General features: G+C 52.3%; 1 protein-coding gene across 1 annotated transcript; it reads left to right on the top strand.

Annotated features, from left to right (window-relative positions):
- Positions 1 to 524: 524 nt before the first annotated feature.
- Positions 525 to 12,560, top strand: ARHGAP40 (Rho GTPase activating protein 40). The gene is given in 13 exon segments (XM_043553301.1): positions 525 to 795; positions 3,756 to 3,974; positions 4,310 to 4,439; positions 4,680 to 4,834; positions 7,109 to 7,288; positions 8,827 to 8,903; positions 10,938 to 11,104; positions 11,165 to 11,172; positions 11,530 to 11,598; positions 11,601 to 11,701; positions 12,392 to 12,440; positions 12,443 to 12,484; positions 12,487 to 12,560. Coding segments are annotated over 13 exon segments (1,431 nt in total). The 5' UTR covers positions 525 to 635.
- Positions 12,561 to 15,642: the final 3,082 nt, after the last annotated feature.

Genomic DNA, 15,642 nt, shown 5'->3' with positions numbered 1-15,642 from the left:
CACTCTGTTTTATTGTTTCCTCTGCTCAAGGGAACACGATAATAAATATGATGCTTTCGTCGTGTTACTTGTGATACTGACAGGTGGAAAGAACCCAAGCCTCTGTCCAAGGGGACGGATTAAAAACCATGCTACCTCCCCAATGAGGATCTTTCAAGTAAAATGTGCTGTGTAAGTGACCCTCTTGTGACTCAAGCTGCTCTGTGACAACAGACCCAGTTTTAAAATTTTCTATTTATTGGGGTGCCTGGGTGGCTCAGTCGGTTGAGCATCCGGCTTCAGCTCAGGTCACAATCTCACGGTTTGTGAGTTCGAGCCCCGCGTCGGGCTCTGTGCTGAGAGCTCAGAGCCTGGAACCTGTTTCAGATTCTGTGCCTCCCTCTCTCTCTGCTCCTCCCCTGCTCATGCTCTGTCTCTCTCTCTCAAAAATAAATACACATTAAAATTTTTAAAAATTTTTCTATTTATTGCTGAGTGTGGGATCCCCTTTGTTCTAAGCCTGGATCCCCACTGTGTGCCCGCCAGTTCCTTGAGGCCACTCGCTTTCCCTCCATGTCAAGAGCGGATGCTCCTATCCCAGAACTCCCAGCAAGAGTCCTGCGTGTTACCTTCCTTGAATCAATTTCTGTGGCTGGATGAATGCACACCATCTTCTTTTCTTTTCTGGTTGGTTGGTTGTTTGTTTTCTGGAGAGCTTGTCCATGGATGGCTTTTGGATGCAGGTAGAGTGGATCCAACAGAAGGTTGGGCTGCAGGAAGAGGATAGCAGCGGGGGCATAGACCTGCTCCCACAGGGTGAGGAGCCTGCTGGCTGCCAGGGGGGCCCTCCGACAAGGGGAGATGTGGCAGGGGCCAGTCAGGAACCGGAAAAGGAAGGAGCCCTCCCTCACATCTGGACTGGTGCACTATCTTCTTCACCGATTTCCCTGCCCCACCCTTGATCCCAGCTGTCCTGTCTCCATCTCTTCCACCCAATAGTCAAAATGGTCTTTTTATAATGTAAATTAGATTATGCCCTCCTTAGATTAAGTCAGTTAGCAAATATTGATGAGTGCCTATTACATGCCAGGTACTGTTTTAGGCACTGGGGATACAACAGTGAACACAAAGGAAAGTCTGTCCCCTGGTGGAGCTAACATTCGAATGCAATTCTAAGTACTCTGCTCAAAATTTGGATGTCTCCCCATCTCTCTCAGAGTGACAGACAACCACGGGGCCCTGTTATCTCTTACTACATAAGCACCCCAAATTTAGCAGTGTAGAGCAGCAGTCACTGTCATGATGGTGATGATGGTAATGGTGGTGATGATGGTGATGATGGTGATGATGATGGTGATGGTGATGATGATGATGATGGTGATGGTGATGATGGTGATGATGGTGATGGTGATGATGATGATGGTGATGGTGATGATGGTGATGGTGATAATGATGATGGTGATGGTGATGATGATGATGATGGTGATGATAATGATGATGGTGATGATGATGATGATGGTGATGATGATGATGGTGATGATGATGATGGTGATGGTGATGGTGATGATGATGGTGATGATGGTGATGGTGATGATGGTGATGATGATGATGATGGTGATGATGATGATGATGGTAGTGATGATGATGATGATGGTGATGATGATGGTGATGATGATGGTAGTGATGATGATGATGATGGTGATGATGATGATGATGGTGATGGTGATGATGGTGATGATGGTGATGATGATGGTGGTGGTGATGATGATGATGGTGATGATGGTGATGAAGATGATGATGATGGTGATGGTGATGATGGTGATGATGATGATGATGATGGTGATGATGATGGTGATGATGATGATGGTGATGATGGTGATGATGATGATGATGGTGATGATGGTGATGGTGATGATGGTGATGATGATGATGGTGATGATGGTGATGATGATGATGGTGATGATGATGATGTCTAACTGCTCTGGAGGTTAACAGGGCTCAGCGAGGCAGTTATACCTACAACAGAAGCTCCACAAAGCCACGGACATTGTCCGTCATTTTCACTGCTGCATCCTCAGTGCCAAGCACATTCTCATACTCTGTCCTTATTGGTTCAGTGGATGAGGTCATTGAAAGAGCATCCACATGGAAACCTCGTTGGTTTGGCACACATTTCAGCCCCCGGTTTCCAAAACATGTGGCTGTATGGGACACACTGATCCCCCCTTGGAGAGAGGCCTGAGGGTCTGCCGTGGCATCTCAAGTGCAGAGCACACACGGGGGCTGGAAGAAGTGGGAGATGCCCCCACTGCAGGAAACCAACCTGCCACCATGACCTGGCCAGCAATCTCATTTCAAACAAAACAGAAAGACTGGGGCCAGGGTGGATAAAGGAGAAGTCTGTGTGAACAACTAAATAAAAACAGGAGCTATTTTAGACCCGCAAGGCAGCAGGAGCTTCTGGGCGGCCCAGGCCAAGAATGTGAATATAGTCACCGTTTCTCCTTAACTTCTGCTTCTGGTAAGTGGTGGTGGATGCTCCTTCTAATGGGTGGGATATCAACTTTTTTGATGTTTTGTTGTTGTTTTGGCTTTTTTTGAAATAGGCTCCATACCCACAGGGGAGCCCAATGCGGGGCTTGAACTCAGGACTACGAGATCAAGACCCAAGAGTTGGACACTTAACCGACTGAGCCACCCAGGCGCCCCTGGTATTGACTTTTTTAAAGAATAGATTTAACTGAGGGGCGCCTGGGTGGCTCAGTCGGTGAAGCGTCTGACTTCAGCTCAGGTCACGATCTCACGGACCGTGAGTTCGAGCCCCGCGTCGGGCTCTGGGCTGATGGCTCGGAGCCTGGAGCCTGCTTCCGGTTCTGTGTCTCCCTCTCTCTCTGCCCCTCCCCCGTTCATGCTCTGTCTCTCTCTGTCTCAAAAATAAATAAACGTTAAAAAAAATTAAAAAAAAACAAAGCAATCTTGGGTTTTGTGAGCCACCAGGGCCTGGTTGACTAACTTGGTTAACGCTGGGCACAACCCTGCGCACACCCGCAGGTCTGCTCACACACGTGTGTGCCACTTCTTCCTTGAGCTCTTGCACCACAATGAGGAAGGAACGCACCAGGCTGACGTTTCCTTATTTCCCGGCTGTGATCTGAAGGCCCTACTGCCTTAGAGTAACCTGGGGAGGCTGTCCCAAGGGCAGATTCCCAGGCCCTGGGCTTGAACTCCTGGGTGGAATCTCTGGAGGCGGGACGCAGGAACCTGCGGTCTCAACATGTCCCCACGATTCGGATGGCTGGTTTTGCTGTTGGGACCACAGTGAAGCCTGTGGGGGGATCTATTCCATCATAAATAAGGTCTTGCCTAGAGAGGGACTTTCCAAGGGGACACCGACGGCTCGCCCACGCTCGACATGGCTGGGCCCACGTGATTCTGTGGGGGTCTCCGCCAGATCTGGGAGGAGTGAATTCATTGCTGCATTCCAGAACCAGAAGATACCAGGGGCCACCTCAGCCTGCTCTGTTCCCCGGGGGTCGCAGTGGTACAGGCTTAAATCTAGACAGTGGTTCATCCCATTGGTGTCCCCCATATTCTCAGGTGTCTTGCTAGATTTCCCCCATTGAAAAGCGTGGTTGGTGTTAGGGGGTCTCATGGTCAGATATGTGGATGTCCCTTGTGTCCACGTGGGTAAGTGTTTTTATATGAGGCTTCGGTTACTGCCCGTGGCTGAGCGTGTAGCTAGGTGTGTTCATCTCGGTGTTCACTGTCGGCCGAAGGAGAAGTCGGATCACCGTGGCTGCAGGATGCGGGCCTGCCAGGCCTCCTTGGAGGCCAGGGCTTGGACGGTGACCATCAGGGGCTCCTGTCCACCCTGACGCAGACCCAGATGGCTGCTGTGCACCGGCTGGACGTCTACACCCGCTCAACCCAAAGACGGCACGAAGCACCTGCCGGAGGTGTCAGGGACATCTTTGGGGGCTTCAGTTCAACGGTGAGTGAGTGGCGTAAGAGTTACTGCAGGACGTGTCTGCCCGGGGCCTCTGCAAGGCCACCACATCCTAAGTGCGACAGTGATTCTGTTGCAGGGCTGTGTTGGGGTGTGTGTGTGTGTGTGTGTGTGTACAGTGGGAATGCTTGCCTGTGCACCTGCAGGCCACTATGTTCCCATTTTCCATGCAGGTCTTTAGAAGCTATGGGATCTTGGGCAAGATTTCGGCACCTCAGCTGCTGCACCTGTGAAGGGGTTGGGACTGGCTCCTAAGTCCCGGGGCCGTGTGTCATCGGCTGCCCGCGGGGCTAACTGGGAGCCATCTGTAATTCGCAGAGGAAGTGTTTTCAGAGGATGGGGACTCGGTTAGGAAACAGACCCAGCTCAGTTGCGGGGCTTCTAAGTCTCCTCCGGGTAAGTGGCCCGCGTTCTCCAGGCGTGGGCATTCTCCAGCTACGCCACGGGCTGCTCTGTGAAGAGAAGGTTCACACCCCTGAGCATTTCACTCTTCCGGCAGGTGCTCCGGTAAAGGCCTGAATCCACAGCCTAAGAGCTTGCTTCCTGGAGTCATGACCTCAGCCCCTGATCTTAGACAGTTGCTGCTGGGTTTAGTGAGCCCGTGCCCTTGCACGGGAAATCGCTTCCTAGAGCTCTGGGCTGGGAATCAATGGGGAGGTGGCCGGTCCTGACTGCCTCTCTGTTCTGTTTCCAGCCGCAGAATCTGGGCGGAGGCAGGCAGGGAGGGGAGGAGGGAGGAAGTCTTCCACGTGGACGCTGCCTGCTCGGGACAGGCTGTTTGGCTCCTGCAGAGGCCCCGCCACCCCCCACCCCCTCCCCGGAGGCACCTGTTCAAAGTGTTCCCTGCTGGTGAGCACACTGCCCAGAGGGCTGGTGGCGGGCCCCATCCTCGGGCACCAGCACACCCCGCCTCGCCCTCCTCACCCCTCCGTGCTGCCGGGCACCCAGCGCTCCGTTGTTGATTCCTCAGCCACCTGCCCAGTAACTGCCCGCGTCGGGGACCGGGGAGCAGGAGCTACGGGCACGTATGTTCTTCTTCATGTCCATTTACGTTCTTTGTCTTTATGCTTAGAAAGTCCTCCTTCGTCCAGCAAACTGGTCACTGTCCACCTACCTGCATGTGTTTTTCTGGTTCTTTTTTGAATGAGTTTCGGTGTCTGGTGTGAAAGAGAGAGACCCAACTTCTGCTCTCCTTTGTTTTATTTCCAAAAGGCTCAACTGCCTCAGCACATTTCCTTCCAAATGAGAATGTAATCGTTTATATTTAGGTTTTTAAGACCGAAATAAAGTGCATGGTAAGGTGCGCCCATATTTACCGTGCGCAGCTTGATGTGTGCACTGGGTGACTCCCGCCAGATCCAGATCTACCCCTGAAGGCTCCCCCGTGCCTCCCCACTCGATCCCCGCCCCCCCCCCACCCCCTCAGGGAAGCCACTATTCTGACCCCTCTCATCATGTGGAGGTTTCCCAGGTCCTGCTGTTACTAAAAGGAAAAGGTTCTCCACGGACCATACCTTGATGTGGTTGGATAGGTAACCCCGGGTAGCCGACCCTGGGCCTTGGTCCAGAAGCTTCCCATGCACTGGCTCGTTTCCTTACCTCACCCTGGAAGGTGGGTGCTGTCACCACACCCCAACTTCACCGGCAGGAAAGAGGCCGGGAAGCCCAGAGCGAGATGACAGAGCTGACGGATCCTGAGGTCCGAATGGACCCCCCAGCCCACAGCCTTCCCCGGACGCCCGTTACTCCCCACTGTGTAGGAAGTATGCCCCCTCCCGCAAGAACCCCTACTCCACCGTGAAAGCACTTTCATTCACCCAAATAGAAGGTTTCCTTTTCATTCTGAGATACTTTTAGACTCACAACAAGTTGCAAAATTAGTACAGAGTTCCCGTGGACTCTTTACCCAGTTTCTCCCCTGGGGGAAAATATCTTGCGTAAGCACAGTGCCTCAGGCAAAAGTTTTAAGCAATGCCTTTCAACTTCTAAAGCCTCAGGGACAATTAATGCTCAACATTATCTTACCTTCTAGACTTGATCACTGGATTGCCCCCATTAAACTGGGAACGATAGATAATGTTCAGTGATCTAAAGACACCACTCGTTGACTTTTATGATGGACGAGGCTTTATGCCGAGTACTTCGCATGCACGATTTCACTTCATTCTCCTATGCTGGCAGTAATTCCCTGAACAAGTAAAAAATAGTAATCGTTAACAATTGTTGACCACTACACTGTGTGTTAGGTACTGTGTTGTATATGCTGTATCTAATCTAATCTCCCCAAGTTCTGTGAAGCCGATACTGTCATTAGCCCCACTTTACAAGTGAGACCCGTGACACACAGAAAGCTAAAATGGTTTACCCAAACTCACAGGGACCGTCAGACTTTGAGCCGAGAAGGTGTGATTCCACAGCCTAGGCTGCGAGCCCTAAGCTGTAGGACAGCCATAACATTATTACGTACCACCTCAGCGTGCTTCCTGTCCCTTCTTAGAGCCCTCGACTGGGCCACTGGGGAGTCACCTGGTGGAGTCATCCAGGCCAGGCGAAACAAAACAAACCCCTCAGTCCCTCTCCCTCCCCTTTTTCATCTCTGGCGGCAGGAAGGCCCCGGGGCTGCCTGCAGAACCCCACTGTGGCCTCTAGATGGCGGAGCCGAGCACAATTTATTTTTCAATTACTATTCCATCATTACTCAGAGTAATCCCAGGAGGAGCGTTGTAGCTGTGGGTGGCACTGCTAAGTGTAAAGACAGACGGGGCGAGGGAGAGCAACAAAGGACCAGAATAGAAGCAATGATAAGAGGTCCGTGGGGCGTTCCCTCCCCTTCAGCCCTTCCTGTTGGAATACAAGTCATAAAAACAGCTTCCATTTATTGGGGCCTCGCTTAGGTTGGACCCTAAGCATTTTATACCCCTTAGGCCATTTTACAAAACCCTATGAGTCGGGCACTATGTCACGATCGGAGATGGGGATTTAGAGGCTCAGAATGTGATCCAGTCAGTCAGTGATAGAGTTTGAACTTGAACCTGGGATGGAATCCTGAGCCCCTGCTCTCTCCTCATAACCTCCTGCAGGGGGTGGGAAAGCCTCAACACAAGTCAAGGCACCTGACCTGAGCCATTGTCTTCACTCCCCTCCCTAGGAGTTTAGGATCCCCAAAGGCAGATTTGGGGATAGGAGACTTGTCTCTACAGGACATCCCTGCTCTGGCCCCTGACCCCACCGCTGTGCCTGGCGCCCTCCTTGGCTTGGTCCTGAAGAGGAGTAAGACCGGGAAGCAGGAGGCACAGGTCTTTGGTCCTGGTGCTTCAGAAACTCTTATCGAGGGAGCTGTGTGGAGAATCTTCCACGAACACATACTTAGCTGCCGTATTTCTTTCTGTTATTTATATGCATATGCGTGTATTTTTGCACATGAAAACAATCCCTACTCATTGTAGGAAATTTGGAAAGTAGAGCAAAACACAATAAGGAAAAATATAATTCAGATATAAGTGTTATTAACTTTCAGTGCATCATCTTCCTCTGTGTGTGTGTGTGTGTGTGTGTGTGTATCTTTTTTTCACTAAATATAGAATTATGGACATTTCCCAGTGCATCATTCAGTTATTGCCACAATAATGCATCATCACAAACAACCCAAACTCACGACTTAAAACAATTAGTTACTTTCGTTTGCATGTTTTTGGGTGAACTGGGGTTGGCTGGCTGATCTTGGCTGGCCTTGACTCAAGCTATTGGCTGGGTCTGGGTCTGCTTCTAATGTCTCTCATCCTTCTGGGCCCAGCAGGCCATCTGAGGCCTGTCCTCATGGCATCAGTGGCAGAGCGAACCCTGCCACACAAAGTATTTTAAACCTCTGCCTGCATCATGGGGATCATTGGTCCGTTGGTCCAAGCTATCACCTGGTTGACTAGCAAAGGAATGGCGAAGTATCTTCTGTTTCTTTAATGGGAAGAATTCCAAATTCATATGGCAAAGGGTGTGGATACAAGGAGGGGTAACGAACTGGGAACAATATTATTATCACAACTATCGATAACATTCTTTGAAAACATGGTGTTTACTCAGGATAGTTATTTTCTTCCTTAGGGATATATTCTAATTTATTTAACCATTTCCTTATTACTGGACATTTATTATTTCCTTGTTTCTCTTATTGAAAAACACGATCTCAATTCTTCTACATGAAACTTTGTGTCTTAGATTATCTGGAACTTACCTACTAAGTTCTTGGTGTTAGTTACCCTTCAGTGGTGCGGTTGGTTCAGAGAGTGTTCATTTCACTGCATCATTGTCAACATGATACATTGTGATTTTTTGTTTGTTTCTTTAAAGACAAGAAGATGGTGGGTAAGACAGACCAGGGGTAGGGGGTTTGCAGAGGGGTAGACAGTTGAAGAGAGAAGGAGGGTCGAGTAGATTTGGAAGGAAGAGCTTGCCCCGGAAGACTGCAAGACAGAATGAAGAAGACCTGGGAATAGGTCTTGGGAACTTGGCCCCTGCCTGCAGGGCTAGACCCTCCACCCCAGACCACTGGTACACACCTTACCCAAAGCTCCCTGGGGCCGCAGCACATTTTCCTTTCAACGCCTCTTTACTAGCTCAGAGTTTTTTGATCTGTGATGCAGCTAATGTTTTCATCATTGCCGAGACCAAGGGTTCTGCTCGACAGATGTGAGGTTTGAGCTCAACCATTCTCCAGAGAGCTCGGTCCTCACGCAGGGAAAGAAGTCTGGCTCCAGTCGCCCAGATCTTGCCGGTTGGAGCCCAAACGTCATTCCAGGATGTGAAATGCCCCTTCGGCTCTTGACGTCCCACAGAAACACGCCGAGGCGTGCCCCTCGACTCCCTGCTGGAAGCTGACTGCAAAGCCCTCCCCAGCACCCCGGGCCCGCTGATCCTTCAGGCCGTAAGTTGTCCCCAGCTTAGGCTCGTTTAGCGCAGGGGAGGCTGCATCTGGGGCCACTGTTGGGAGATGTCTAGTCTGGGGGCGGGGGGGGTGGTAAGAGCGTGGACCTTAGAATAGGGAATCCTGGTTTCAAATTCTGGCTCTGACATTTGCTAGCTCGGAGACTAGGGGTGAATTTTTGGACCTCTGTCAGTATCTGTGAAGTGAGTTTATCGTAACAGTATCCCCTTTTTGTTAAGGGCTAAATGAGAAAAAGGGATATAAAGCCCTCAGAGCACCCGTGGGCCCTGGAAGCAGCCAAGAAGGCCATTGTCCTATTCCTAGCTCTCTCTCCTTCCCAGTTTTCGTGGGAGACAAACACACCCCTTTGAATCCCACTTTGCAAGGTGCTGGTTGAAACGTTGGCTTCCTTCTCTCATAGCTGCTGTCCTGTTCTGGAAAAGAGAGGACTGGGGCACCTGCATGGCTAAGTTGGTTAAGCGTCCGACTCCTGGTTTAGGCTCAGGTCATGATCTCACGGTTCCGTTCATGGGTTCGAACCCCGTGTCGGGCTCTGCCCCGTGTTGGGCTCTGTGCTGACAATGTGGAGCCTGCTTGGGGGTCCTCTTTCTTCCTCTCCCCGCCCCCCCCATAAAGAAATAAACTTTAAGAAGAAAACAGAGAGAGGGCTGGACACACAGGCATTCTCAGGGTGCCTGGATCCCAGGCCAGGGTCAAGGTAATGGTCTGGCTTCCCCCACGTCATCCAGGCTGCATCTCTCCCCTTGAGCCAGGAGAGAATCCAGTTCCCAGCTTGTTAGCGTTCTGTGTTTGGGTGAGGGCATTCTAGGAGGGTGAAAGCAAGGAGACGGCGCAGAATGGCAGGCCGGGGAGGCTGCGGGCCCTGGAGGCAGCCTGCCGACGGGTATTGAGCGAAACCCTGTGCCATGTGATTTACCCAATTAGACCGTTTAATCCGCGAAGACTGTTATGGCCACCTTCTCTACTGTACTAAACGTTCAAGTGGCCGCGTTTTTTTGCTTCAGCCGGTTGTCATGTAAAATGCTACGAATGAGGTGTGTGTTAAAAGAGAAACTTTCGGAAGGGACCTATGCCTCAAGTTTTCGTACATTTAAAGGCTTAGCCTTATTTTTCTGTCAAGTGCGGCATATTCCCACATTTGTGCATAGTCCTATTGATCAGACGTTTAAAAGTATTTCCGATACTTCATTAAAATAATTATTACAGGGGCGCCTGGGTGGCTCTGTCGGTTAGGCGGCCGACTTCCGCTCAGGTCATGATCTCGCGGTCCGTGAGTTCGAGCCCCGCGTCGGGCTCTGGGCTGACAGCTCAGAACCTGGAGCCTGCTTCATATTCTGTGTCTCCCTCTCTCTGACCCTCCCCTGTTCATGCTCTGTCTCTCCCTGTCTCAAAAATAAACATTAAAAAAATTTTTTTTAAAATAATTATTACAGGAAAATAAAAGAATGACTCAGCCCTCAGAGGTGGGTGCTATTACTTTGCAGATGAGGAAACTGAGGCCCAGAGGAGGGGTAGAGCAAGTGTTACTGGAGCCTTGGGCCAACTGCTCTTTGGTGCCCCTCCTTCCTCCTGGGGAGGGGGCAAAGGCTGGAGAGAGATTTCCACACTGGCTTTAAAAAAATTTTTTTTTGGGGCACCTGGGTGGCGCAGTCGGTTAAGCGTCCGACTTCAGCCAGGTCACGATCTCGCGGTCCGTGAGTTCGAGCCCCGCGTCGGGCTCTGGGCTGATGGCTCGGAGCCTGGAGCCTGTTTCTGATTCTGTGTCTCCCTCTCTCTCTGCCCCTCCCCTGTTCATGCTCTGTCTCTCTCTGTCCCAAAAATAAATAAACGTTGAAAAAAAAATTTTTTTTTAAGTTTATTTATTTATTTTGACAGAGACAGAGACAGGGTGAGTAGGGGAGGGGCAGAGAGAGAGGGAGAGAGAGAAAATCCCAAGCAGCCTCCGCACTGCCGGAGCAGAGCCCCGCACGGGTTCGAACTCAGGAAACCACGAGGTCATGACCCAAGCTGAAACCAAGAGAGTCGGACGCTTTACCTATGGAGCCCCCCCAGGCGCCCCTGTACGCTGGCCTTTTCAGCGGGGATGAGTGTCCCCACAACGACGCGTCCAAGTTGCTCAAGAGGTTCCTCCGGGAGCTGCCCAGCACCTCCCCGCCTCCGCCGCGCTGCCCAGTGAAGATGCCCCAGCCCTTTCCCTTTGGGGAGAAGAACATTTGATGTCAGTGGCCTTGGTTGGGCAGGGGGCATGGTGGGAGGACAACCTGGTCCCTGTGATCTGACGCCGATGGGGGAGGAGCTGTGTGTGTGAGGGTACACGTGCGTGTGTGTGCATGTGTCTGGTGTGTGCCGTGTGTGTGTGTGACGAAACACACACCTCCAGCCTCTGTCTGGGAAACCGCTGTCCACTAAGCCTGAAGGTGGGCTCTAACTCTGGGTCCCCTGCTCCCTGGCTCCCTCTAGGGGCTAAATGCCCCTACACACACACGCACACAGTACCAAATCAGGGCTGCAGCCCCAAGTTCAACAAGTAAGTATTGCCCTGTGTGCGGTGCTGGGACGGGGAAGAGGCCACGGTGACCCTCGCGGGCTCTGCCTGTCTCCTAAGCCGTGATTCTTTCCGGCCAGGTCGCCTCTTTCTTGGTCTTTCAGGTGAGAGAACTGAATAACAGCAGTGGCCACGCCCCCAGCTCTGCGACGGGGGCCTCGAGACCTGGCTGCGAAGATTACACGCAGAGAGGGACCAGGTGAGTGTCCCCCACGCCACGGGGACAAGCGCCGCTCACAACCTGGCTGCCGGGACCGGCGCTGCTGTTTCGGCCACCAGGGGGCGCTCCGGCCCCGTCGGAGCGAAAGAGGAGGTGATGTCTCTGGAAACCCGGGGGGAGAGACCTGGCTGAACAAGGAGGACACCGGCGCGCTGTGGGGACTTCGAGTAGCGCTCTCCCCTGCCCCACGTTCAGGCAGCCTTTTGTGTGCCTGATCGAGAGTTAGGGAAGTGGGGGTTGCTTGGTGGACTGTGGGGTGATTGGGGTGAGGAGAGGAGTGGTAGAAAAGAAAGGCCTTCCGAGGATATCCAGTGCTCCTGGGAGGAGTCCTGAGCAAGGCTCCGTATTCAAGTCCTGAACAGAGAAATGGACCAGTGTCCCTGTGCATGAGGTGCGTTTATATAAACCCACACGCTTGTGTCTGTCGATGCATTACATGCACTCCTGTTGCGTGTACAAGAACAAAGGCGTGTGCACACGTATGTTTCCGTGCCTGTTTGTGTATGCACGCTTTGGGGACATCACGTATGTGAACATGACATGCTCTGTGCGCACACCGCTGGCGTGCATGTGTATGTGCGCATCTTGTATTTCTAGCGAGGGTGTTCGTGCAAGGGCACAGGTATGTGTGTTTGTGCTCACAAATTTGAATTCCAGGCATGCATGTGTGTGCCTCTGTGGATGGATCTTTTTTCTCTGCAGACTCCCAAAGTGGCAAAGGTCCAGGTGACCCGGCCTATCACAGATCCCCTGGGGCTCTGACCCCCAGCACCAAAGTAGCCCATATCCTCAGGCAGTCACAGAGCGCCTCAGTCCTGGTTCACAGGGTCAAGAAGGCAGTAAGAACGCAGACAGCCTCCTTCCTCGATAAGGGTCACTTCCTTGAGACAGGAGACTTTCCCCTGCAGGGGGCAGATGCAAAGAGAGGTCAGCCCTTCAGAACTGAAGGTCACGGAGGCCAGTCGCCCATGCCATTGGCTTTTCCCTTTCTGGGATGGTCAGAACTGGGTTCTGCAACCTTTTTAGAGAGCTTCTTGGCTCCCAATAATAATGATAATAGCCACCATTCATTCATTCATTCATTCATTCATTTAACAGATATTTAATGAATGTCCACTATAGGTCAGGTGCCATGTGGAATGCTAGAATCGCAATGAAAAGGTCAGAGGCCCTGGACTTACAAGCTCACGGTCCTGTGGAAGAGAGAGACAGGAGCCAAAAGCCACAAAGTAAATATCAAGTTACAAATGGTATTAGGTCTTACAAGACATACAAGGAGCAATGTGAATGCAAAACAAAGAGCCTGGTATCGTTAGTATCGTTTGAGGACGGAGGTAGGGCTTCCAGGCACAGAAAACTGCATGAGCAAAGGTCCTGAGGAAGCTGAATGTGGGGCTGATACGCAACTGTTGTTCCAGGATGCAAGAAACAGCTTGAGCTCTCAGGAGTGTCAATGATGGAGTTGGCATGAAGGACTCTTGGATTGCCAGTCCTTAGCAAGTGTCTAGTCCACTTCCTCCTTGTGTGGATGGGGAAACTATGGATCAGAGAGGGAAAGGGACTTGCCCAGGGCCACACAGCAAACTGGGGACAGACTCTGGAATTGAACTCAGGATGTCCATCATTATAATATGATCATTATATAATAATTATATGATAATTTTAGTATCACATGTAATTACACAATATCCATCATCCACCTTGACTCAGAATTTGCCGCTCACGGCAGACTCCTATCCCTGTCTGTCACCCACTGTCCCAACTTCCTCTCAGGCTCCATCCCGATGCTCTTGTGACAGGGGGACCCATGGCTGGCCGCCCGAGTGCTTGTCCAACTGTCTCTTCCCTGCCTTTGGGCCCTGGGCTCCTGCATGGGCTCTACCTCTTGGAAGGCTCTGTTTATTTATTTATTTTGAGAGAGAGCGTGTACATGCGCATATGTGTGTGCATGCACAAGTGGGGGAGGAGCAGAGAGAGAGAGAGAGAGAGAGAGAGAGAACCCCCAGCAGGCTCTGTGCCATCAGCGTGGAGTTGGACGCGGGGCCCCATCTCACAACCGCGAGATCACGACCTGAGCCAATATCAAGAGTCTGAGGCCCACCGACTGAGTCACCCACGCACCCCTCTCTCGGGAGGGTCCTTAGGTCTCATCTCCCACCTGGCACCCAAAATCCGTGAGGACTGCCCTTTCCAGGCTTGGGGGCCATAAGCAGTTGATCTCGCTGTCTCTGGAAGAAAAGGTCAAGGGTTTGGTCTGTCTTGTGGCAGGAGGTCCGTGAAGCCAGCCGACATCCTCCTCTCTGAAGGTGGAGGGAATATCTGTAAGTCCTGGGTGGGGAATGGGTCCAAGCCCAGGTCCCCTTGAGCTCTTGACCTTGAGGGATCACTGGGCCCTTCTGGCTGGCCCTTCTCACTTCCATTTTGGGGTGAGCCTTCCCCTCAGGCCTCTGTCTCCCAGGAAACCAGGCAAAGCCCTGCTGGGAGGTCGAGGGTCAGCCTGTGCCATGCCTTGGATTCTGTTCAGGAGTGTGGAGCTCTGCCTGGAGCTGGCCTCCGGCGTGGGGAGGGCAGAATTTTTTGTTTAGTGGGACAGTTGTCAGTATCACCAGTGAAATTGATGCCTCTGGGGCACCCGAGCTGAAGTGGCTCCTCCTGGACCGGTGGCCATGGATTCCTTAAGGAATTCTGCTCTGGGGTCCCCCGGGGTTTGTGGGAGCCAAGGATGGGCAGCTGTTCTCAGCTGCATGCTCTGGAGCAGTGAGTCTCAAACCACACCGCTGCGTCAGAATCACCTGGAGGGCTATGAGGACACGGTGGCTGGGCCCCCGAGCACCTGCATTTCTGACAAGTTCCCAGGTGACGCTGATGCTGCTGGGGCAGGGACCGCACTTTGGGAGCCACTGGCTAAGGAGCAGAGGCTAAGACAAAGCTTCAGCTGTCGTGATGCGATGCATCGAGGGAAGTCTCCTCAAAGACAAGGGAGGGTGGGAAGAATGGGGAGGAAGAGAGATGTCCCGCCTTGGCTGCATGGGGGCTCTCAAGTGCAAATTGCATCGTGGTGGTTCCTTATAGAGACCTGGAAGTTGGGTCTTTGCTCCCTCTGTATCCGGATGCCCTGGGGAGGCAGTGTAACTCCCCCTGCAAGGTGTCTGACATCTGCAGAGGTCTATTCCCCAGAGAGAGGGGTAGCTCTGAGCCACAGCAGCCAAGGCTCACACAGGTAGGGGTGGGGGGGGGGTGTACTGGCCTGATGAGGCCCCGGGCAGACCAGCAGCAGACCCACAGGTGAACAGTGCCTGGACCCACATGACCTACCTCTTAGATCTGTATGGCGCATTAATGGGTCATTAAACCGAGCCCCACCTAAGCCCTGGGACTCTAAGGAGCAGCCCCAGATGCCACCCCCCTGCCCCTACAGCCTGTGTGTCCGGTTTGGGAGCACAGCTGCTTGAGGGGAAAGGTCTAGACCTTCCTCCAAGGCAGGGTCCTCTGAAATGCCTCTCAGATCCCCCAGAAGACCTGGGGCTGGGGCTGTCTCCTCCCCGCACGACCAGCACACAGAGCCCCCTCGCCCATGCGCTCCCCAGCCCTCAGGACGGTGGCTCCCCCACCATGTTTGCCATATGGCACCAGCTTCCGGGGACTTGGATCTCCATGGAGTGCTGTCCGTGATTTCCAACCTGAGAAGAAAAAACGAAGCACCTCTCCCAAGAGGCAGTTTTTTTTTTTTTTTTTTTCCGGGAAAAATTACTTTGGAAGTGGCTGGGGACAAAGTCAGAAGAGCTCTGTGGCCTTGGGCAAGCCCCTTGCCTTCTCTGAGCCCCCTTGGAAGAGGAGGAGTTGGGCCTCAGGGAGGCTGTGGCCCTGAACAGCCGGCAGAGAACTGGAGAGACAGAGGCCTCCCTCCGCAGCGCCCACGATCGAGCTGTTGCTGGGTACAATCTTGTCATTTT

Source organism: Prionailurus bengalensis, chromosome A3 (genome assembly GCF_016509475.1).
Source record: "Prionailurus bengalensis isolate Pbe53 chromosome A3, Fcat_Pben_1.1_paternal_pri, whole genome shotgun sequence".
Lineage (NCBI taxonomy): Eukaryota > Metazoa > Chordata > Mammalia > Carnivora > Felidae > Prionailurus > Prionailurus bengalensis.
Note: the sequence above shows the minus strand (reverse complement) of the source record. Positions and strands in the feature narration are given on the sequence as shown.